Source organism: Calypte anna, chromosome 2 (assembly GCF_003957555.1).
Source record: "Calypte anna isolate BGI_N300 chromosome 2, bCalAnn1_v1.p, whole genome shotgun sequence".
NCBI classification, from domain to species: domain Eukaryota; kingdom Metazoa; phylum Chordata; class Aves; order Apodiformes; family Trochilidae; genus Calypte; species Calypte anna.
This window is the reverse complement of record NC_044245.1, coordinates 63,645,952-63,671,804: the sequence shown is the minus strand read 5'-3', so window position 1 is coordinate 63,671,804 and position 25,853 is coordinate 63,645,952. Positions and strand designations below refer to the sequence as shown.

The window sequence follows — 25,853 nt, the reverse complement described above, 5'->3', positions numbered from 1 at the left end:
CTTGCCAGAAAAAAATGAGCTGTCCCTCCGTACTATCCTGGAAAGTAGAAGTTACTTTGCTGTGTTTGACCTTGAGAAGCTTCTGAGCTTCTCTAACTATTTGCCCCTCTGCAGGAGTGGTTGCATGTTACTGCCTCACCTAGATCTGTTACATGTTAATAAATTAATGTCTTCAGGTATGTTAAAGCTTGTAACATCTATTCAAGTCCCAGTTGTTCTTATGACTTAAAATGGCAGTTAATTCCTGGGGTTTTTATCAAGTTTTATTACAGACACTACAGATCATTAAGTTCATTTGCACACATAATGTTTCTGATTGCCAACATTTTCTGGTACTCAAAATCTATTCATAACCTATTCTCAGAAGGGCAATCTCTCTTTGGTCATAGGATGACTATTATGACATGTCATTTGTGCTACCAATTGGCCTCTATTTTCCCTGATAAATTACAGGTTTTGAGACAGATTAAGTTGAAACAGAAAAGTGTAATTTCCATATAACTTTTTTTCTGTGATCTCTATTTCCAATTTGTGCCATATTGCAGCTTATTTTCCCCATCAGTCCTAAATGTATGTTTCAAGTATAAGCAAAACTCTGGATTCTGGCATCACTTTTACCATTTCAGAATGCGTTTAAATAGTTGGTGATATTCTAATAAGCTCTACCACCAAAATCCTTGAAAGGCTTAATACTCCTGGCTCAACTGAGTTTGAGAGGAAAGACCATGTCCAGAAGCTGTGTATTGTGAGCAGCAGCAGAAGCTGCTTTAGAATCCCTCTTGGGCCACTTGAAAATATATTTAATTTTGATCTAAAGAGACAGCTTCTTTATCTGAAAGAGTCCTACTTTCTGCCTTGCCCATATAGTTTTCAGTCTGTCTGGTAAGACAACAATTAATTTCAGTTATTCTGAGGGCTCTTGTACACTGGCAGGTGAATCAAGGCCTCAGTTTGTTCAGCATATAGGTACTGAAGAGCTATTAAGTGGCAATACCTCACCCTGAGCAAGAACTGCATCTGTGGCAGAGCAGTGGAAAATCACCATGTCTAAAATGACAGTGTGTGAAACCAGTTGCTCTGGGACACCCAGTTCAACTTCAGACTGTAGATTTACAAAATGAAATGCATTAAGCATTCCTGCCAGAGTCTGGTAAATCTTATAAAACATATTTGAGTCAGGAAACGTTTATCTTATATAAAACTTGTCTAGAGAATTGGGTTTTGTCTAAACTTTAGCATTGCCTAAGGATAGAAACACTCAATATTCTGCCTTCTTCTCTGTCTCTCACACATACGCCTGTATTGTAGAAATGTATATACACTGGTCTGAAGTTTTTTTCAGATTTTTGTTTAAACTGGTAAGTACAGAAGAGTGTACTGTGGATCTGAGAACATGCTGATAAAAATGTAACTCATTATTCCAAAATCAAAGAGCCTGGGATCACAGATAAGAAGCATGCAATTTTTTTTCCCCACAAGATTTTACAGTGCAGACTTCACAGGGCAGATTTCACTTTTTTTCTTTTTAGATTTTGTCTGCAACATGAGTCACTCATATGCTTAAATTCCAATTTTTCATTACATTTTTTTCTCACTAGAAACATTGAAAGCCCTAGCAGTGTAAATTTATTCCTGGTTTGATCATATAAAGATGATGCAACAGGAATTGCAAGTGCTTGTACTAGTCAGTTACAGATTATTCAAACCCATGTGTTAAGATACATCTATCTTTGTAAAACAAGAATTTGCTTAGCTTTAGCTTTGTTTTCTAATTTTGTTGCAAAACATGAAGCTAATTACAAATGGACTGTTTGAAGTAAAAGTATGCTTTTTGGAAAATAATGCTAAAAAGTTTTGTGGTTTAGACCACCTGACCATGTCAGGTTTTTGGTAATGACTCAGAGGAATTTATACACAATGGAAATACTCAGTGACCTTGAATTGCCTTTCTTAAATATACTGCATATTGAATGTATTTCATAAGTGCCTTGCTTAGACAGCTGATACCATCAAAAAGCTGTGGAAAATGCTGATTTTAATCAAGAACACAAACACCAGAAAAAATGAGAGGCTTAAAATAGGCAGTAATATTATCAAGGAAGTGGATGATTCAGAACATTTATCACGAGATAGGAGAAGCTGCCTTTTTCTAGATCACTAGTTCAAATAAAGATCTAGCATGGTAATTTGTAAATCTTGTTGCCACCCGATACCTGCTTGGTAATCGAAATTGTTGAACCATTCTGATATCTGCTACCCTGTGGGCATGTCCATAAGGATGGGTCTGTAACCCACATACATCCATCACAGAACAGGGAAGCACCAAATGGCCCTGGATGCTGAACTACTTTTGGCTCTGTTCATTTATACCTCCAGAGAGTTCTTAGTGAACTTGTACTTACTCTTTGTGTATGTATTGTTTCTAAATTAACTGCATTAGCTTTGTGCTCACCACTGAAAGGTTTTTTTATTGTCTTGGGGTTTTTTTGCAATGATAACAGAATTTCACCACATTTAGTTTATCTTGGAAATTTATTTCCCAATTTTTTTTTAATTTCCTACCTTTTCTCTTAAAAAGAGTTAGACAAAAAATAATTTACAGAGGAAACGGATTTAAAAAATTGAGCTAATAAAATTAAAATTAATATAGCATAGCAAGAAGTTAAAAGTTAATTGAAAGTTCTGCACTGTGTTATGTGCATTTATGTGTTATGAGGAGAATTCAGCTGATGAATTCTAAAACCACCTTTGGGATTAAAAAAAATTTGTTGTCAAATTTATTGAAGTCTAATGCAAAGATTTGTAAGTCATTTTTTAATGAATCTTCCATGTTTTGTGGCACTAAACACAGATTACCACTTAAGGGAACAGAGTGCCTCTCTGCAAGGCATCCACTAAAGCTCTACATCTCGTTGTTGGTTAGTCTGCAATAGTAAATGTTGCAATTAACAGAATTATTACTTTGAAGGAAGTGAAACATTTCAAGTTGACTCAGTAGAAATTGACTTAAAGGGAAGAATGCAACATTTTTTCAAGATGCAGAACACCTGCACAGGTATTCTGAGCAGGCTAAAATATTCAAGGGAATTGAGGCTACTCAGCACTCAGGAAGGTCTGACCCAGATTTGAAACCTCAAGTGCAGCTTGGCCAGCACATCTGGTTTCACATCTCTGTTCTTGTTGTAGGTTAATTAGGAGTTTGCCATAGAAAGGGTGGCTGAAAGGAAAATGTTCCCCACCTTTTATAAAGCTGTTGCCCTGGTTAGGACTTAAGAGGGAGCAGTTTCTGCTGACTCACAGTGAGCATCTATCATTTTTGCCTGTCAGTTCCACGTTCTAATTTCATATCACAAAAGCAACAGGAGCTATGAAATAAAAGTAACTAGAGAAACTTGGTTCTGTTCCTGACTTTTCCTTTAACCTTTCATTCGACTTTGATCTTCATCTCCTCATGGTCCTGTTTCCCTGGTTGCATTGAAATGTTCATTGGGAAAGGGCTTTGAAATCAACACGTGAACTGAGCTGGATGGTAGCAGGACTGATGACAGATCAGAACCTAGTGAGCTGCAGGAAATGATCAATCACACTTTTTCGAGAAAAGAAATACCATGTCAGCTCCAAGTCAGACTGATCTCCAGTGCCTGGCTGGAGTGAGCATCCAGGACAGGAGAAGGGATATATTGTCACTACAGTGACAAACCCATCTTGCTGGTCATAAACATCGTTTCTTCTCAAAAAGTGATGAAGGACAGCTGCTTTCCTAAATACAGTGAGAGAAGCAACTTCGTCTTCCATGGAGCTGTTTCCTTTAGTTTATTGATATTGTCACTACAGCCCACACAACATATAGCTGAGCCATTAGCAAACAAACTTCCCAGGGCTTAAATCCCTTCAGTTATTACTCTCACCAGCTTAAAAAGTCTCTTATCTCCAAGCTCAGTTTCACATGCTTAGTTCCCTTCCCTTCAGAGGATTGTGCCCTGGTCTTTCCCTCAAGGTAATCAGCATCTTGCCTAAACAGTGTAAGTCATGGGTTCCCTCAGTCTTTAGTCTTTCATCAATCCTTCTCTACAATCAATACTTCCTCCCACTCTCTTACTCCACCTTTGGTGAGACACTTGTTGGGTAGGACAAGTGTTTTTACTGCCTGCATGCCAGTAGTGAGGTCACACATATCCTGGGCTGAAGACATAATATCACTCTCAGTAGCGGGTGCAGTTCCCACTAACCCTTGTGACTCTTATTTGCTGTATATCTTTGGCTCTCATCCCTGGCTACCATGCTGTTCTGCCTCTCCCTAGTTAGTGTTGTACATTAAATCTAATGTACACTCACTTTAAACACATCTTGCTGTTCATAAAGATCTTTCTATCCTCATTTCTTTGCAAAAAGTGACAAAGGACAGCTGCTTTCCTAGATACAGTGAGGGAAGCAACTTAGTCTTCCATTGAGCTGTTTCCTTTAGCTTATTCATTTCCTTTTCTTTCCCAACAGCTCTGGTTTACACACAGGTGACAGTGTTACAAAAACAGGACCAGGGGGCCTTCCAGACATGAGACAAGTGCCAACTGTTGTGATCGAATGCGATGACAATAAAGAAAATGTGCCTCATGAAGCTGACTATGAAGATTCTTCCTGCCTCTACACAAGACAGGAAGAGGAAGAAGAGGAAGATGAAGAAGAGGATAACTCATTATTTACAAGTAAGACTCATTCCAGTTTTGTGTAAAATAGCATGTTTTGTGTATGACAACATGCGTGTCATCCTGCAGGCCAAGCTGAAGTTTCAGGCTCTTGGATTTCTTTTCTTTGGAAAACAGGGAGCAATGCAAAAAACAAAAGTCACCCTTTTTAAAACCCATCCAAAGAAGTTTCTAAATCAGGCATATTTCATCTCCTCAGAATCCTCCCTTACTCCACAAGTGAAATTAAGCAGTCCTTGCTCTTAAACTAAGTACCAGAGCAGAACTGCAATATCTCACACTCTACTGCCAAAGCCCAAAACCTCTCATGGGTTTGTCTGTTTGTGTCTCTCTATCTATTTGTGTCTGTCTTCCCTATTCAAGCTTTGGATGCACACCTAGGGAAGCAAGCTTGATTCATGAAAGGCCAGTGGTTTTCACAGTGTCTGCCACCATCACTGCCTGAGAAGCAGTGTCATTTAATGTATATAAAGATCTGGGCTACTTGCGATTGACTTTTCATTCCTTCTAGCACCAGCTTGGATGTCTTGATATTACATTGCAAAAGAGAGAAACGCTTCTCTCATTCCACATTCCATAGCTCTGCTGCCTGCCCAGATTCTGAGGCTGAATTATTCATTGCATTACATGGTTCAGAAACAGTGTGTTAGAGAAAGCTACAGATGCCACTAGCATACATACAGATGCCACATTCTGAAACAACCCCTTCTTCTCCACTCCCTTCTATGGAGCTTTATTTAATTTCTTTTCCATCTGTAACTACCAAATTCAGGTTTTCCTTGTGAATTGTGGGCACAATGAAATAAACTGAGCACATGAAATAATTGACACACCTTTTCCCATAGTCCCTATCAGTTTAAATGAGAGCCTCACATCCTGCCTTGGCTACCACTTATTTGCCTACTTCATGCTGTATTGAAATGATGACACCTCTTTTGGCACAACCACTCCTCTTTCCCACAGGTTCCCTGGCAAGGAAAATCTGCAGGAAGGACTCTTTAGCAATCAAACTAAGCAACAGGCCTTCCAAGCGAGAGCTGGAGGAAAAGAACATCCTCCCCATGCAGACTGATGAAGAGAGGCTTGAACTCAGGCAGCAGATCGGGACTAAGCTAACAAGGTAGGGAACATATGTTTTTCTAACTTTTACTTTTGGAAATACATGGTGGGTTGTAGTTTTTATCCTTAGTCTGTAAACATTTGAGGTATGTTTGTTCCTGATGTTCAAGAGGAAAAGACGCGTGAGGAACAAAGAGACTCCAAACACTATTTCTGCTCCAATACAACTTCCCATACAACACCTCATTTCGTTTTCCTGGCATATCCAGTGGGATCTTTGGTTGTCTTAAATAACAGCATCAACTATATGGAGCTGGTTATTTTCAGCGCACCACTAGGAAACATTCAGCTTTGATAGCATTTTGGAATGTATCTCCAGGTGCCATTTGAAAGGCTATTAGTTTGACCAAAAGGCAGAGGTATAATTTTCTCTTCCTGTAAGTAGCTGAGTCTTTTCCTGATCCAAAGTGCCTCGGTCCTTCAGTACCTTCTTTTGTTGGGTCAGTGGGGACAGTTTTACCCTGGATGGACTCTATTCTTCATAACAGTGTTACCAGCTGTTCTGGTTTTCTGTATTGAATGTGTTATAGAGGGATGGCCATTTAATGTGGAAGATTTCTATCAAGAATTAGTAAACTGAGGTCAGGTAGAAATGTCTAAGAACCTCCTCTGCTCCAGTCATGGCTTCTGTAATCAATTTAATACTGTTATGTTATCAACTTGGTGGTGTGTTGAGCTGGTGAATGCTGTTAGTTACACATCAGTGTGAGTCTGAGAAAACCACATGGGCAAGACCAGTCAGTTGTTGGGAATTTTCTTGCATATTTTGGTTGATGTCTTTTTGGTGGGTTTTTTTTTTCTTGGAGGGGATAAGAGTGGAACACTGCTACCATGTTATAGAGAAAGGAAGAAAAGGAGCTCCTGGTAAATATCTCTTTCAGCATTTTATGTACTTTTTCTATGGTCTCATTTATCATGTCTTTGAAATAAACTAACCACATCTTGTCTTTGAAAGTCTTCATGACGGGTGAGGCTTTACTAACTCTGAAACCTGTCTAATTCTTCAGTATTCTTGCTGAAGGGCCTCAGCAGATGCCCAGTGTATGCAAGATGGCAATGCACCATTGGTGGTACTATGATTTTTCAGTCCAGTCTTTATTCAGCCTAGTATCTTCTTACTGCAAGCTGCAGCTTCACGTGGATTTCAGAGTCCCAAAGAGCAGCACGATAGCTATGTCCCAGTGCTTATGCAGTGAATTCTGAACCCTTCTGAAGAATGTGAAGAGTTGAAATTTTTGTCTCTTGCTGTATCTTACTGTGCGCTGCTTGACCTTGCAATGACATTCAACAGTATTTCTGCTGTGTTGCCTGTTTGCCTAAATTATTTAACTCTCTCAGAAGTTTTACAGCTCTGTCTGCTGAAGGTAAATAGTGTTATTTGCGAACACTGACTGTGCACAGCTCACTGTGCCCCAGGTGATTTTTATTATAAGTATTTTATATCTCACCTCTCCAAAACCTTCTTTTTCCCCATTAAAGAATGTTTCTTCAGGCTATCTCTTTTTAACAAGGGTAACTAATTTTGGCAATACCCAGAACCTTTCCTGTGTAAGCCTCTTATTCTCACAGTGTCATCATTATTTTCTCCAGTTGCATCTCTGCTCATTCAGTCTGAGGTACAACGCTTAATCTAGAGTTCAGATAATTAAAATTGTGTATATATAAGCTAAAAAAATAGCTACCAGTGTTTCATTCTCATTTTTTACCAGTGTAACACCACTGAAATTGGTAGAATTTCACAAACATTCCTTATCTGGAGTAATGTAGTTGCCAGTCTGACCTTCTGATTACTATTATTTACAACTTAATGTCTTACCATTTGGAGTCATTGAAAACAATCAAGAAGAATGAGGAGAAAGAAACTTTCCTCACCTCTAATATACAAAAAGGCCACAGATGTTTCAGCAGCAAAAAGCAAGGTACCTGTCTTATCAGTGTTTATGTCTAAATGTGATGTACTCATGTGCATAGACTGATGAATATTAGATTGAAATAGAACATTTCATTTTGGACAGGATTTCTTTACTGTCCAGACTTCATTACTGAATCTATCCTTTGCCATTGCTCAGTAATTGTCACACAGTGATGCAAATGCCAAGCAGAATTGAAGTAGTGAAGCATTTATAGTCCTTAGAGAAGATGCTAGCTGCAGAATATAATTGTAGCTGGCAAGTCTGAATTTTAGAGGGATTTGTACTGTTCCACCAATGGTTCCCTATGGTTTAAAATAGCTAGCCATTGAAATCACATATGCTACTTACAGGAGTAAAAAATGCAGAATAAAAACTTCATCAAATAGTTATGGTCTGTAATGGATCAATTAGTTTTTACCAAGAGGCTCATTAGGGTACAGTGTTTATGCATCTTTCTTGCAGTAGTTTGGAATAGTTCATTGGCTGCAACATTTGGCAGATCAAATCTAATACTATACAGAGAATGTAATTTTTAAAGACGCTTACAGCCAGGCATATTGAGAGATTGACCATATGATTCTGTGATTCTATGACATATTGAGTGGGACCAAAATCATCCCAGATGTAGTTCTTACAGCGTTATTGGAGTCCAACCAGGAATCAATTTGGCTCAGAACATTTTGTTCTCACCATGTTCAAACCTAGCTTGGAACCTCTGAACCTCAAATTAGTCCCAGAAAATTGTTACAACTTTATTATTGTGTCCACCAACTGGTAGAGATAGTCCAGAGCAGATTTCACCATGTCACCTCTTTGCCATGCTGGGAGAACACTACTCTGCCTTAAACCAGACCAGCTGTGGGGGTGAGGTGACAGAGACTGTGTCTTAAAAGGAGAATGTGGCCCACTACACACCTGAATATTAGCTCTTTCATGAAATTAGGAACTTTGTACCTGTCATAGAAACATTTCACATTTATGTAGTTCTTCACTGGTGTGGGTCCCCTGTCATGTCTCAGCAGATGTGGATACAAGGAAAAAATGGAGCTTTTGGCACAAGGTGTTAAAATATGTCCTAGCAAAGGCAGGAGATTTCATGTCAAGTGAATTCCATCCCCATGAGCAAGGTCACTGCATCATGGACTATTTCTGGGCAGTCTTTAAACAGCAGATACAGCAACTAATTAGAAGGCCTCCTCCTCTGACCAAATCAGAATGGACTACTCTAAACTGTGATACCTACTATGAAGCTAAGAGCAGACAGTGAATTAAGATGCTGAACTTCAGCTCATAACCACATGTGGCTTGGGGATAGTAAATGCATGCTGGAGGACATGTTCTTGGCTGCTAAACCCCCTACAGCTCCATTAATTTCTACTGTAAAATGCAGACATTCTGCTCTGACTAAATCTTTAGGTGGGTATGATTTTTTTTCCTTTCTTCTCATCTTTTCCCAAACTCCCTCTCCTCCTTATCCCTCTGGTGCCTGCATAGCTTCACAGCTGCTCAAGAGGTGCGTATAAGTGACTGTAAGAGAGAAAGGAGAAAACAGGACTCTGAAAGTCAACAGGCAGAGGGAAAAGACAGACTTCTTGCCTTCTCTCTGTAGCTGTGTTGGACTCACTGGGAAGAAGTAGTCCCCAGGTTATTCAGGTTAGAGCAGAAGTCAGGAGCACCTGGATTTAGCTTTCAGTGACTATCAGGGTAAGTGGGGCATATCTGAGCTATGACTGTGAAGCAAGGAGTCAGACAGGCTCTGGATCCAAACTTGATGGTTCTCCCAGGGGCAATGATAAAGGCATGGCCTTTCAGGAGCATCTGGTGAAGAGGGGGGCCAGCACTGATGGGTGATGCACAGGAGAGCCACAGGTCTCCCAAGACTGCAAAACTGTTCCCAACAGAGTGCTTCAGTGCCAGTCCTTGCACTTTTGTTTCACCAAGGTATCATAATGTTGGTCAAAAGAGACTGCACAGCCTTCCTCAATCAATATATTATTTATGAAGCAGAAGAGCCCTTTAGAGAAAATGCATCTATCTGTTTCTGTATAGATAGAAAGTACACCAGGCTTTGCTGAGAACTTTGCAGTCCCTAGAGCTAGGAGAACCTGGTTTCTTTGCACACCTTCCATAAAGTGTCTCTCATACCTTGAAAAAAATGTGTGACTTTAGTCTGTGAATGATTTGTCCTGTCATCTACAAGAGAGGTTTTCTAAAGCATTCAGATCTTTTTTGAGTCTCTGAGCCTCCTGACTCTAGCAATTAGATACAAGGGTATTAAAGCTGATATTTGGTCCACTGCTTTTCCAGAACGCATGGAAGTGTCTGCTTTCCCTGAAATGCCTCTATCCTGGCTTTTCCCACTTGCAGGAACAGGATAATCTAATCATATAAAAAAAAAAATCTGTTAATCCAGTATTATTATCATCCTCGCATTGATAATAATCAGTGTTAAGGGAATTTACAGTATTACTACTGATCAGCATCATGTCTGTCTCATCAGCATACTCCTACTCAGCTCTGGGCAGAGGGCAGGCTGGCTACAGGTTACAAAACAGAGGAGACACATAAAGGCTGTCCATAGGCAAGCAGTGCATGTCAGGGGACTGCTACCCTCACTGACAGGTGCCACAAGGAATCCAGTAAGATTTTTGCAGCCCAATAAGATTTTATGCTGTGCTGCTGCCAAAAGCTTTCGATTGTAGGAGCCACATTCAACCCCAGACCATGCCCAGTGTGAAGAGGCAGTGGGGGGGGGATAGAAACCCTCACTACATAATTATATAGAAAATAATTACATTAGAAACAAATAAAGAAGAAAGTAATTTATTGCAGTGTACACAGAGTACCTTTTGCCTTTCCTGTGACTTTGAGTGATGGAACCTGTTGTTCAACTGAATCCTGTGAGTGTGTCACTGTTATATGTTCTGCTGGTTTAAAGCAGTGAATCAGTGGCAAACTCTTCTGTCAGATATACAGTAGAGCTCTGGATTGTTTGTTGAATAACCCTAGAGTTATTCACTACAGTACTTTATGGGATGTTGTCCCTGCACTAGCAAGTGAAAAATCTTCATCTGAAGCAGTATAAATAATATATTATTTCAAAAAAAGTATCATGAGGCAAAGGATAAGAGTATGAAAATAGATCACAGAGACACTATCTGTGTGCATATGGCTGTAAATGTGTACCTGTGAGATACGGGCACGCAGACCTGCTGGGTTCCTTTATAGTCCTATTGATGCTTTGCAAATTGTACTGTGATGTCTGTGTCTGAGAAATGTAGCATGGAAAGTCATAGATTGTTGTTAAGGAACAGCAGGTGTGAGAGATGATGGTCACCTACTACCTTGATAAGAAAGGTAATCTACGCTACACATTCCCTGATCAATATTACTTCTTTCTCAGCTGTAGTGAAACATACTGCCTGGAAACAGAAATCCAGTAATGAAATAAACATGGTAAATTTCCACGACTATAAAAAATTGCCATTGATTTTTGAAACAGCACTCAGCTGCTGTGAAGTTTTTGGACTACTGCACATCAAGTGCTAGTTGTCTGTGTGTCCCCCTGCATGAGTGATAGTACTCAGGAGAAAGACCAATACAATATGTTTATAAACAGCAGGAGAGACATGAACCAGAACGAAGAGAGGGAAAAATGGACTATTTGGGAAACAATTTGCATCTTCAGCATCACTGTGAGGGTGACAGAGATACCAATACTGAGAAGAGCTTGGTCTGCAAGGCTTGCACTGAGCTTCAAGTGGACAGCAGTTCCTTCAGAGGCCGGAGGGGACTGGATAGTTCGAAGTGACCATTTTTGGTTACTAAAAGATCAGTCTGTCAGGAGATTCTGCTTTTTGTTTATTTAAACAGCGTTGGAGTCACGTGGAGGGGAGGGTTTGCTCAGCCAGAGGATGGCAGCAAGATGGCCCCCATCAAGCCTGGCTGCATCTCCTCATGGCTGTTCCCTAGCCGGCGCTGCAGAGAGCATTTTGTGCCCTCCTCATCTCCCAGTCATTTAGGGATAAAAAGCATGGGCAGACAGCAGGATTAGGTTTTATTCACAGACCTCGTTTGGTTGGGTAACGTGAAATAATTTCTTCCTAATTACCTCTGACGTCTGCAATTCTCACATTTATTGTTCACTCCCACAAGCGAGAGGCAAGCAAGTGCCTAAAGCAGGAGCTGATCCCCCAGTGCCTGCCCATGCCTCTCTGTGCTGAGCTTCCCTCTTCCCATGCTGGGAGCTGGGGATAAATCACACAGAAAATGGGATTGTGGGGAACAAGCTCATCTAAATCCTGGATTAGAGGGGGCGATGTGACAGCACTAGGTGCGTGAATGGGAGGTGACTGAAAAAAGTCACAGCAGACTGAGCCTGAATTTTAGTCACGATGGTACCTAGGGAAAACAGCAGATTTTTTTCTTCCCTTCTAGTTTACTTCATGAGGAAGCTGCACATTTGTGAGAAACCCCAAGGGAGCTATCTAAATTGTCCTCAGCATCAGGAGAAAGGCAGCAAAAGCATGTGATTATCTATGAGCAACAAGCTGAAACCAAGTTATCATTACACATCTGGGCTCAGCCATTAGGAATAAATACTATGAGCAGAAGGGTTCTGTAAAGGGGTACAGATGGAAGATGGGCTCTCAAGGCCTTTGTCAGCCCTTTTTTCTGTGACTGATGTCATGGAGAGCTCTGTTGAGCTGAAAGGAAAAGTGGCTTTGTAGTTAAAATGCTCTGTGAAGGCTGCATCTTTGACAGGTATCTCAACTTCAGGCAAACCACTGAAAGAAATGTGTGCATATATATGTGAGTCTTTATTTAAAGTACATTTTGGTCTCCAGATATAAATATGTGCCTGCAAACCTTGGTAAATTCCACTAGTTGACAAACCCTCATTGACAGCAAGGTTTGTTTGCTTTTGAAAAAACACCCAGATATCAGGATTCCTTTAGATGTGTTTCAGTGGGACAGGGATTCTCCATTCTGAACAGGGTTTGGACCTGCCTCTTTTAATTAGTAATTTTCATAGCTAACATGATCATTCATCACAGAAAAAGGCATGTCTAACATCCCAAATTACTCTATTTCTCTAGAGTAATGCTATTACCCTAGCTTTCATATGATTTTCAACAACCAACATACATTTGCATAGATTTGCTTTATCTGAGTAATTTATGGTTAGGATTTGCCATGGCAAAAGGTCAACAGAGCAATCCAGGGAAGGGGGGAGGTGACAGTGGGTAATGTCACCACAAAACACATTGCCTCTACATGCTCCCTTGTTTATGGGATGGACAGTGTCCTTGACGTGTGATCTGGATGGGTCTTGGCAGTATGACCTCTCCTCTGTCGCAGCTCCACCTCAGGATGGGATGAATCCCTGCTGCCACCACTTTAGCTCAAGCAGGGCCAGCAGGTGTTTTGCTGTGTACAAATTCAGGGCCTCTCAGAGAGGGTATAGTCTGCCCTTGGGTGGATGTGTCTCTCCGTGATAGAAGGTGGAGTTCCAAATGTGCAGCGACAATTTCTTAGTGCCACTAAAAAAGAGGAGGAATGCTTTGCTGAGGAGAGGAATGCTCTTAATAGTAGTCAGTAGGCAGCAGCATTTGAGGGAAAGGTCACCCCAGAGGCACCCGTGTGGCCACTGATGAAATGGAAAGTGTTTTCTCCATGTCAGAAGTTCATTTCAATCAGAGATGTTGCCATCCCAGGAAGGTATTTGTTATTCCTGGGGTCTGTCACTGCTCCTGCTGCCTGCTCCCATGGAAGCAGGGCAGGTCACTCCATGATGTCCTTCCGACATGTTTCTCCCATCCTTTCTCTGCAGAAACCAAGGCATAATACATCACAGGGTTACAGTCTCCCCTTCAGCTTCCCATCCTCCCCTTCAAGCCTCTCTGACACAGCCTGTATTTGAGGTCTTGCTGTCAATGCAGCAAAGACAAAAAAATTTAGTCTTCCTTAGTCTCCTTTGCAGTTTCGGTGGGGTGTGGTATCCTGTATTTTGTTCCCCGAATTGATTGTGGCATTGCTTTGAAACCACCATCACCTTTCACCTCAAGGGAAGACAAATTTACAGCAGAGCAAAATAATTCATTGTGATGTAATGCAAGGTTGTGACAGTAATGAAATAACCTGTGTCTGTAATAGGAATAGTCTTTTATTTCTCCAGTAAACAAGAGGCCATGTGGAGTCTGTTCAGTGCTCTCTTTTGAGTAAAGGAATGACAAATATTAATACAGACAGGTGAAACAAACACAAGCAAGGAAGATCCAAAATATTGTATACTGGCTCTAAAAGAAGAAAACAAAGGTGGTTTGTTATTGTTGTGGTTTTTTTCTTTTGCTGGCTCCATTATTAACTAGCTCAAATTTCCACCTTGAAAAAAACTAACCATAAATCTTAATATTTTGTGTCTGCTAATTGTGAGGAGTTAATCACAAGCACAACAGTTGCTCAGCTTGGATGACCTTGTAATTTCTGTAAAGGAAACAAATCAGTTGGCAATACAAGTAGATAAAAGCAGCAGACTAGCAGGAATAAATTTCACCTTCTAGGCAGATTATTGTAAAATGGAGAAATTGGTTTTTGAACAAAATATTTAACCTCTCTCAGAAGTTACATTTTGCATTTCTTTTCCCCTTTGGTGTATTATGACCTATTTGGCAACACATGTGCAGGAGATTAACATAGGTAATCCTTTTAAGGCAGTCAAACACATAAACCCAGTTTTTTATCTTGACTCCAATCAGCTTTTAAATATATATGTATGTGTGCTCATAAATAAATGTGCACTGTGACTATAACTGTGAACACAAGCAGGACTGCTGGAGAAATAAGCTTTAAATTGCATACATGGTCATCTGGTTGTCTCCAAAAATGCAAGAGTTTCATATGCAGGTTATTGTATGTGAGTAAACAGTTGACTTTTTGAAGTGCAGGGCCTCTACTGAGTAGGATTTAAAGTTTTATAAGTTTGCTTCATATAGGATTAACTGTCTTTTGGACAGTTTCAAGAAAATGAATATTCTTACTGTTACACCTGATAACTATCAGGTTGGAATTTCGCATGTCTTCCCTAGAACATAATGTTAACACAGTGATCACTTAGACATGAGCAGGGACTGTTTTGCCTGTGTGCAGGAAAGTTACTACTGGTCTTTTAGAGGCAAGCACAGATTATGCTTATATTTCAGTGCACTGGAATTCATAAGCACCACACAGACCATATGTGGGGATTAAACTAAGTCCTTAGCCTCAGACCTGACTGTGTAAAATTACCATTTATGTTAATAACATTGATGCAGTAGACCACATTAATGTGTCTCTAAGTATGCAGCCTGTAATATTCATTGCTTACTTTTCTGATGATAAACACTTTTCAAACCAGCAAACTAGAGGGAAAGCATGTTAGCACCAAGGCAAATTTAGTAACCTGGTACTTCACTGACAGCCCTGGACTCAGGAGGCAGCAACAGTAATGGCTAAGGAGTAACTAATAAAACAAGCATTCAGTACATTGTACTTGTTAAATGAGCAAGCATCTGAAAATGCCAGGCTGAACTATTTATCCTGCAGAATGTTTGAGGTTTTCAGCATACTGGAAAAGTTTTCATTACTTTCTTTGTTGCAGTAATAAAGACAGAAACAGTCTTCTTGTATCCCTGCAATCAACTAGCTTTGATTTAACAGCCAGCCTTGCAAGCAGGAGACCCTGATCTCAAACAGAAGGAGCTGCAAAGGCTTCAGCCCACTTCTTCTGTGGGGAACAGGGCCCCTTCTCCTGCACATGCACAGGGACCTCAGTGACCTGGTGGGGTGGTGGACAACAGCATTTGAGGGACATTCATCTGGTGGGATGGCAGATGGCAGCATGGTTGTTGGGGAGCATGCAGGGAGATGTTAAACTGTAAGTAAATGCTGTCCTTGTGAGACCCTCACAGAAGCTGGAAGTCAAGGTCCCTGGCCATCTCCTATAAAGGTCTTTTCACTGCCCCATCAGCTTCCCATCTCCAGCTAAGCCTGCAAGCAGCATAAAGAACAAGGTGCTTCAGCCTGTTTGGCTACACTGGGAAGCTGGAGCACACAACCTGTTGTCCCTGGCTTTCCTAGAGCACTCCCTGCCCCAGTATCCAAGCTTCGGCTGTAAAAGAAAGAGGGCAGGCAGCCCCTCTGACAGGAGTTAGTTTGTTTGGAGACAGTTTTATGGACACACTGCACATCAGTCTCAAAAAGTGAGGAGCAACTTCCCTGATGAGAGTCTCGTACCCTTTTGAGTCTCCCCATCAGGGCATTCTCCAGCTGATCCTAAAATCTCCCTCTGCTTCTTTCAGAGGGTAAAGCTGATATCCGAGGGTCAGAACATCCCCAGAGACTCCATCCCTTGTCCCAGTAACAACTGAGTATAAATGCCTGGTGTCATTGACCCTCAGGTTGGGCCAGGAATATTAACCCTTCATTTTTGGGGGCCAGATATTTTTGCTGACATAGAGGGACCTGGGCAATTGCAGGGTTCATAGAACTATGTGATACTCCACCATTCATTTCATCATCCCCCTCAGGCTACCAATTAAAGACTAATATTCTTCAGTTAGAAGAGCTGCCAACATCTTGCACTACATTGTTTAATTCCAGTGAGTTAAGAGCTCCATCATGTTTTCTAATGTAAGATGACAGATGAAAAAAAGACTCTGCCGCAGTGAAAAGATGTGATTTTTGCTTCTGAAGCCTGTCACATGTGACACCTTTTTTGGGAGGTGTTTTTATTTCCCTTTGTATTCACTTAATTCTTCTCTTAAGGGTCTTGTTTCTCCTGGTATTTCAGTAGTACTAGTAGCTCCCCTCCACCCCACCTTGGTTCAAGATACTTGGCCTCCATCTCAGAAGCATTTTAGAGCAGATACAAAGACAGTGAAAGGAAGGTTCAAGGCATCCATGGAGGAATCCTGGGCATCACAGCTCACTCATCTCAGCATCCTCTCTGATCATTGCACATTTGACTGCCTCAGATTTGATTCTCCCACATGTCCATCACTGTTCCTTGCATTTCTCTCAGTTGGGTGCACTTGTCACTATACATGTCATGTCTTAACAATTAGTGCATGTGTCAAACAATGCTGCCTCACTATTCTGTGTAAAAGTGTGTCTGGAAGGATGAATTTGACCCAGTAGTACTAAAGATTTGGTGACATCTTCAATTTCTTCAATGTTTCTTTGACTGATCATGGCTACTTGGATAACTGCCCAAAGGCTAGAGGAAAGCAAATGTCACTCCTATATTCAAGAAGGAGGAGTCAGAGAATTACAGGCCAGTCAGCCTCACCTCGATCACTGGGAAGGTAATGGAGCAGCTAATCCTGGAAACTACATCCAGGCACATAAAGGAAAAGAAAGTCATCAGGAGGAGTCAACATGGATTCACAAGGGGAAGTTGTGTTTGATCAACATGATGAACTTCTACAATGAAATAACTGGCCTGGCAGATAAGAAGGAAGACGTACATAGTGTCTGTGTAGACTTCAGTAAGGCTTTTAATATTGCCTCCCAGAAGATCTTCACAGTGAAGTTAATAAAGTATGGGCTGGAAAGGCAGACAGATTGAAAGCTGTCTGAATAGCTGGGTTCAGAAGTTGATCAGTGGCATGAAGTCTGGTTGGAAACCAATAATTAGCAGTATTCCCCAAGGGATTAGTAATGGGTCCAGTCCCCTTTAACATCCTTCTTCAATGATCTGTATGATGAGCAGAGTGTACTCACAACAAGCTTGCTGATCACAACAAACTGGGAATAGTGGCTGGTGCACTAGGAAGTCCTGCTGCCATTCAGAGAGACCTTGGCAACCTGGAGAAATAGACTGACAGGAATCTTCATGAAGTTCAACACAGGCAAGTGTCAAGTCCTGCACTTGGGGAGGAACAACCACATGCGTCAGGCTAGGGGGCAATCAGCTGAGTAGCAGCTTGACAGAAGAGGATTTTGGGGTCCTGATGGACATCAAGTTGGACATGAACCAGCAACATGCCCTAAAAAGGCTGATAGTATCCTGTGCTGCAAGTGAAGGGGAGGTCATCCTTCCCCTCTGCTCAGCCCTGGTGGGGCCATACTGGGGGTGCTATGCCCAGTGCTGAGCTCCTCTGTGTAACAGAGATACGGGGATATGGGAGAGAGTCCAACAAAGGGCCCCAAAGATGATGAAGGCACTGGAGTAACTCTCCCAGGAGGAGAGGTTGAGAGAGCTGGGACTGTTCAGCTTCAAGAAAAGACTCAAGGAAGGAGCTTATCTGTGTGTTTAAATACCTGAAGGGAGGGTGCAAAGGGTATGGAGCCAGGGTTTTCTCAGTGGTGCCCAGTGACAGGACCAGAGCCAACAGGCACAAACTGAAAGACAGGAGGTGCTGGCTGAGAAACATTTTTTTTTTCACTGTGAGGGTGACCAAGCACTGGCACAGGTTGCCCACGGGGGTTGTAGTCTCCCTCCCTCCTTGAAGCCATTCAAATGCCTGTCTCTAGGGATCCTTGCTTGAGCAGGGGTGTTGGACCAGATGAACTCCAGATGTGCCTACCAACCTCCACCATTCTGTGATAGCACAAGGTATCAAAAGGGCTGACAAAGTTAGCAACACCTTCGCTTTTTTGAGGTGCACACCATTGCTGGCTGACTTTTTGTGTGCCTTTTGAATCCTGACTACCTTCACTCCCCTCTGTCTAATGTTACTTTGAAAGTATCTCATAAGGCTATTATGATGCAATGCTTGACAAATTTATTCTGCTTTGGGTTATTGCACAATGGCTTTGCCAACAGAGACAATTTAGTCAGGTCACAAGCTCTGACAAAAGCCTGGCTATGACATGTAGACCATAAAAGTTGCTGGCTCACTTCAGTTCCAAGAGAGTATGGGGTTAGCCCTGGAGACCAGACTCCTCATGCTCCTCTCCATGGAAAAAATTACCAGGACACAGTTTCTAAACAAGAACATCTCACAGGCACACTGTATTCACATGGAAATCAACTCCAGATGCCCAGCTTCCCCCAACAAGCATTTGTCCCAGCACTACACCTCCCCATTCCCTCAGTCCACCTCTACCATAGGTGGACCCCAGAGTCCTAGTTTCACTGCCAAGATTTTTTCCAATTCCTTGCACCTTTGTATAGCTCCTTTATCCTTTTCTAGCTCTTCCAAGGCAGAATCTTAAGATCTGCCTTCAAAACATTCTGTCCTGAGTGGATCCAGAGACAATGAACAGCAGTGTGTTGTTCTTTCTCAATTTAGGAAGTTGGAATCTTGCTTCTCTCAGAAACATCCCAGACAGACTGCAGTGGTGGTGTCTACTATCTATGCAACAGCAGTGGTTGCCAGTAGTGCAAAGTACAGCGGTGTTCTAATGGCTCTAGTAAGAAAATAGGTTGGAAGCATGTATCTCATGCACATTTTGCCAGAAACACTGCTCATCAGAGTTTGAAAATGTAGAGTATAGTAGTTGTGAGACTTTTTTTTTTTTGAGACTTTTTTTTCCCTCTCCCTTAGCAGCTGGTGTTCATTAGCTGGGCTCAGCAGAGCACCACTGCAGTCAAGGAGGAGCAAAGTTATTACTAGCACTAGGCAATCTCCAGTCATGAGAGTGGGTCAAACACCAAATAAACTGTAAGAAATAGATATAGTTTCAGTATACTTGTAAAGGAAAACACAAGTCCACATGGCTGTGGCCAGTAGAGGATGGAAGGAAGGTCTGAGAAAGCGTATTCTTCTTTTACTTAAGCTCAATGCTGATGCATGAGAAATTGCATGTTTTAAGCTAATAATGAAGCTGGGCAGATTTGGGAAGCAGGCACTATACCTGTTTGTCCAGGCCATCCTACCCAGCATGTTTTAGCAACAATCTGCAGCCTCTCATAGCAGTAGGCTCAGTTCCCAGTTTTACAAACACCTTGTGCATCATCAGTACATTCTCAGAAAGGATTTTTGTCAGGACGAGTGTGCTAATTCCTTTTGTTACCTCCCTCCAAGCCCCTTCTCCTTGCCTTCACCGCAGGTGGATATGGAGGAAACAAGTGGATGCCACAAAACTAGGGTGGCTGAAAGCCCAGGGTTCAGTCCTGTCATCTGAGTGTTGCCAGCAGAATTCAGGTTTCTTCTATAGCAGGTCAGCAGCCATGTGCTGACATACTTTGCTCATCTTGCATACAAGGTGCTTTAAATACTAACTCTTTCCAGCCTCTGCCTGAATGCCAGCTACATACATAAACTGCTCAGGCCTATGAAGAGCTAAAAACAACTACTAATTCAAGGCAGTCTTTAGTTGGAGGACAAATAATGGCAAAAATGCTTGGTTTAGTAGCACCTTAATTTGAAACATGACAGGGAGGAAATCTACAATGCTGTCACAATGGGGTTTAAGAAATGAAATGTCTGAAGGATAAAGGAGAAATGTCTCTTTAGGTCAGCTAGGTCAGAACAGGTTTCTCCCTCATTACATATAAGAAAGATAAAAGATGTTGGACATTCCCTTCCCCTCCTTAGTTCAGCATCAGCTCTAAATAAGGACACAAATAATAGAAAGAATACAGTTTAGTTTTGGGGTTTTTTTCCCCTTAGCAGCTTGATTGTGGTAGTGAAGCATTGATAGTATCAATTTTTACATTGATAAAGTGTCAGGGATGGCTGGGGACTGTGCAGGCAAGAGTACAGGCACCTGGTATTTGTTGGAAAACCAGGAGTGGAGGAACTTCAGTAGAGGTTGAGCTGGGCTCTCAAAACTTGGAGGAGAAAATGTGAAAAGTTGATGTCACACTATGCAGAAGATGAAGAGAAAACCTGCAGCTATTCAGCATGGCACATGGGGTTTGACTGTCCCTCTGGAAGTGTTTTGTTTCATAGGGATTTTTTTGTTTATTTTGAAGTTAAGAGTATTTGCCTGGAAATAGGGTCTTTGTTACTTTGGAGATTATTGGTTCCTGCTGCTAATTCCTTATTTGATGCAATAAGCCTCTTTGTAACATTCCATTTGTTTTGCTGTGGAAATACTTACACAAAACAACAACAACAAAAAAAGATTATCACTTTATGGTCGAAATTTTTAGCCTCTGGGTAATTACGTGCATCTCAGTAACTTGGAGAGGCATAACTTGGAGAGTAATGTAGATGGGACAAGAATTCTCCTGAGAATTCTCTTATCATGATTTTAGGCCACTGGATTTAAACCTAAAAGTGGTGCTATAACTGTTCACAAATCATGGCTAATACCTTTTCAAAATAACTGTGCAGTTTCCTGAGGTGTAAGGGTTTTTAATTTTAACCAGGTGAACAAGTTGTGGGTTTTTAAAGGGTTTTTTATTTTTTTAATTCTTGGTATTTTCTGCCTCTGGTGCAGCATGTTTCCAGTGATGTGCCATGAGAGGTTACAGTTCTAAAAAAAATATTTCTGGACTTCGATGAACCATAAGAGGCAGAGGCCGACTCTGGCAGTGAAGATCTTGAATAAACAGCAGCTAGAACAGGGCAGGTTGTGTTCTTGAATGAGGTGGAAATTTATATAATGGGCAAATATCAGTGTAGATTTGGCCTTTTCTCTAGAAAGGTAAGAAATAAATTTGCAAACACTGATGTAGATACAAAAGAATCAGTGTTGGGAAACGTATGCAAAGACCCAGCCTTATCAGCAGGTATCACAGATCCAGATGTGACTATTATAGGCCTAGGAATGACCCAGGCATTGCAATGCTGCTGCTGGGGAGAGCTCTCTGTGTCCTGTTTTCAGCAGATTTGTGCTTGTAGCTGCCATAGCAGGTACTGCAAAAACAGTTGTGTCTACTGGGTTGGCTGAACAAGGGAACTTTTTGTATTTCGTACTCAGATGGAACAAAATAATTAACAAGTAGGTAGGGAAAAGTGAATAAAAATAGCAAATTTATTGTTACATTACATTACGTTGATTTTTATTACAAGTTGAAAACTAGCATTTTATTCAATGCATTCTTTAATGCTTTTTTTTTTAAGAAAAGTACGTTTCGTGCCTACTCACTAAGACCTCACCTCTCAGATAGTTTCTGACCTGCTGGAACTCATTTTTTCAGCAATTCTACTGCTGGCCACAAACACTTCATCCAGCCCTAATTCTTAATCTTCACATGAACATTTTAGGCCATGGCCTTTTGCAGTAAGTCCCTGCTATTTATCACCTGCCTTTCACACAGTCTGGGGTTCTGAAATCCCACTGGCACAACACAGTTAATCACTCTTAAAGCTCTCAAATTTGTTCACTTCCTGGAATTTTCCACTTCAATAACAAGAAAATGTGTGGGCACTGTGCTGTTTCCTATGCATCTTTTGTCCTAGAAACTGAATTACTGTTGTTGTGGATTGCTAACACTGTCAACTTCTTTTAAAGAAGCATTTATTTGGAATTCTTGTATTGTTCTGTTCCAATTCACTGAGTAGTTTAGCTTTTGATTCATTTCTCAGAAAGTGGAGAAGTTGGGGTTTTTTTACATTCACAATACCAATGTAAAGTGCCTGTTTGGAGATTAATTTGGTTTTCTTAGTATTGTTTGTTTGCCTCTCTTCATGCTGGCACTGGTAAAATGGTCTATAGCAAACCAATACATTCAGAGGACATCCATAATTCCTCTCTCCCCATTCCTTTAGTGGTCTGTAGCCGCTGCAGTAGCACAGGAGACTTTCTCAGGTTGTCCATGTAAGTGTTGAGCTTGCCACGAGCAAGCTACTGAAGCTCCCTGCACAAGTTTCCCTTGTATTAAAACCAACAGCTTTTTGCATTTTGGTCCGAGATTTGCCACGATGGTTATAGATTATTTGGACTGCTAACCAGAATTGGTCTGTTTGATTTAAATGCCCCTGGCTTGATATTTTAGAGTCACAGATGTGTTAGCATGTATGTGAGTAACAAAATAGGGAGCTGTTGCTCTTTTAGTTAGATAAATTGCACACTGACAGTGCTGGATGTGTAAAATACCTGCTAATGTACACACAGTCACTGTGGTCCATATATAATCACCATGTAGTCACTGTCATCCACAGAGGCCCATCAGGAGGTCTGATCTTCATGCCAGCTAAATACAGGGAAGATGCTTCCTCCACTATGTGCTTCAGACCTTAACTCTTCCACAGAGCCAGCAGCTGCTTCTCAGCATGGGCAAAATTTAACTTTCTGGCAGCAGATTTCTCAAAAAGGGAACCTTAGAGGAGAGGGGCACTGGGTTTTAAAGGGTTGGAGGAGGCTTGAGTTGTAGGACTGTGCTTCCATTTGTCATCCCTCAGCTCCATGGAAGCTCCGTGGTTTCTTCACTGTCCCCAGAGGCCTTGTTCCCACCTAAAGCATCACTTCCTCTGCCATCCAAGGCCACCAGACATGCGCAGGAGTAGCTGCTTTACTCCTCTATCAAACCATGCTCAGCCATGTGAGCTTCCCTGAGCCCTTCAGCAGCAGCAGACTGGGACTCCTTTGCAAATACATTAATGGTAATCCAGTCTCTTGTGAATCTTTTGAATACAGGGTCACACATCAAAACTGATTAAGTGCAGAAGATGGCAGGAGAAATCTCCAAAAATTAGTATTTGGAACAAAAGAATATTGTATTTAACCAGAAAAAAGAAAGTAACTTACTATGAGGAATAAGGCATACAATGCTTCTAAGGTTTAGCATCTAAATTTTTCCTTCAAAAATGCATCATTAAAGACTCACTGCTGTAAATATGATTGTTCACAGACAAAAACCACATTACTATGAAGAGAAGATACTTTAAAACAAACCAGTCACAATAATGCCTATAGAATGCAAGCATATCTTAACAGCTTAGATTTTTTTTCTGTGGTGCCATTTTATTCAGTCATTCACTGATTGACCTTGAACTGTAGATTATGGTCCCTTTAGCTTTGTAAAATCATCTTTTGGTTGAATATTATTACCTTTAGAGAAGCAAGTGTCTTCTCACAATGCTGTACAGACAACAGGACAATTGATAACATTTCAGAACATTTTCGTCTTTATTACAATGAGTTCTAATATCCATCTGTTTTTTCTAGCATGCTTTAGATTTCCAACCAGTGCTTTAGTACATTTTTCCCTCTGGATTTCTAGCACTTAAAACCATCCCATTTTTATTGCTGAGGATATAGATTCTTCAATTAGATACATAGCAAATTCCCTTCTCTAAAAAAGATTTTTCTTTATTCCCTATTTCAGGTGTTAGATATTTTGTTCTTGGAATTAGGGATGAAAGATTTGAGAATTAAAGTTTCAAAGCTCATGTGGTATAATGATCTTAATTCTACCATGCCTTTTTTTTAAATTATTTGAACTTTCATGGTCATATTTTATGTGAACAACAAGCTTTTGGTGAAAAGGTTTGATCTTAATGAAACAGAGGAGGCTCCATTTTAGAGCTTTAGGTGTGACAGATGATCTTGCAGTGTTCCACGTATCAGTAGGCATTTTGCAGTTAGTATTACTGAAAAGAAGAATGAAATCTGAAGATGTGTGTCTAGTGCTACTTAGGCTTCAACTTTAGAAAAGAGAAATTTCTTGGGGAAATGTAGGTGTCTGCATTGTGATACTGTGGGCTAATGAAAGACTGATGACTTGGGTTTGTCACTATTCACACTGTTTCTACTCAGAGTCATAGGACTATCTAGTAATTCCTTTATTTCCTTTAACAAAGTGCAGCATTCATGTCCCAAGATGATTCTGCTTTATTTGGGTATTTTAAAGAAATTTGTTCTGCGTATGTCAGACAAGATTGTGGCCTAATGCAAACAAAGAATTGTTGAAATCTAATTTTTAATAAGATTCTCCTTCCCCAGGACACCTAACTGGGCAGCCTGTTCTTTCTTGGGGAGCTTGTAACTTTCCCAGAAGTAAATCAAAATCATATTAAAACAGTGCCTCAGTCAGCTGAAACAGAAAAAATACATTATTTGAATTATGAGTCAAAAATGGGTTCACATGGGCTAAAGAATGAGAAAACCAGTTGGTCACATCTAGAGTTTTATACAAAGGGCCAGCTTGGTTATATTTTGGTTATATTTTTCATGGATTTTTACAGATGCTTGAGCAAGCAGAAAATTTGCTGATTATTTTTCCTGAATATTCTCACTGCAATCTAGACCAGGCACAGCCTGAAAGTTTATACAGAAGCTGTTTCTCAACACAAAACCAATTCTGGCATAAGCAGAATTTGAAGGGTATAAAAGACTGCTTAGAGAATAAATCACACAGTCTGAATAATTTTATTGATTTTATTCGAAAAATCTGTTTTTTCTGCAGAGCCAAGTTGGATACATGTTATGAGAACTGTTATTTAGTTGATTCATGTGGCAAACAGCTCTGCATTTCTTGTAGTACACTGGGAAGAAGGGCTGAGCAAAAGCATTGCCTCTCTTCTCCAGGACACAGGACTGGAGTAGATGGTCCAGTCCAGGGAACAAACTGAGATGCAGAAGTACCGTGCCAGCAAGGCACTGTCAGAAAGTGCTGCTATCTTTAACTGATACCTACCAGATTTTAAACATTCACCAAAAACAATCACTTCCTACCAAAATTCTCTAACTAGTTCTCATCTAAATTCCATCTCAGTGACCCTCCATCCATTTTCCCAGGGATGAACAGAGATCTCTGCACACTTTGGTCTGCCCTTGTCGTTGCCACAGACTGCTTTGTAGCTGCAGAATCACCACCATCTCCCAGGTGCTGAATGTTTAAAATCAGCAGGGAAGTGGAGAGCAGTCATTACATGGTAACTAAATGTTGGCTAACACTTCTTATGGTTTTACTGTCTTAACTTTGCAGGAAAAGGAGTTATAGGGCGTATTATCGTGACTGCTACCAGGAAACTAGTCACACAGGAAAGAGAGCTTAAAGCAAGAGATTATGTAGCTGACAAATTAGCCAACATCTTAATGGAATCTAGTACAGGCATTTTAATGGTGTAAAGCTCTTATATTTGCTTCTTTGGGTAGGGATTTTCTATTTAATATGCCTTAAGTTTATTCACTCATTGATAAAACTGTATTTAATCCCATTTTCTAAATCCTTTTAGGAGAAAGATAGTTCTCTGTAGACTCTAGAGACTGGCTGGCAATATCTGGGCTGATACTT

General features: G+C 40.8%; 1 protein-coding gene across 2 annotated transcripts in view; it reads left to right on the top strand.

Annotated features, from left to right (window-relative positions):
* The window catches only part of PHACTR1 (phosphatase and actin regulator 1), a 129,295-nt gene that overhangs the window by 79,062 nt on the left and 24,380 nt on the right, over nucleotides 1-25,853 (top strand). For both annotated transcript variants that reach the window (XM_030446555.1, XM_008497130.2), the window contains 2 exons: nucleotides 4,495-4,703; nucleotides 5,667-5,823. In XM_030446555.1, coding sequence (XP_030302415.1) covers nucleotides 4,495-4,703; nucleotides 5,667-5,823 — 366 coding nt within the window. The remainder of the gene's footprint in view (nucleotides 1-4,494; nucleotides 4,704-5,666; nucleotides 5,824-25,853) is intronic.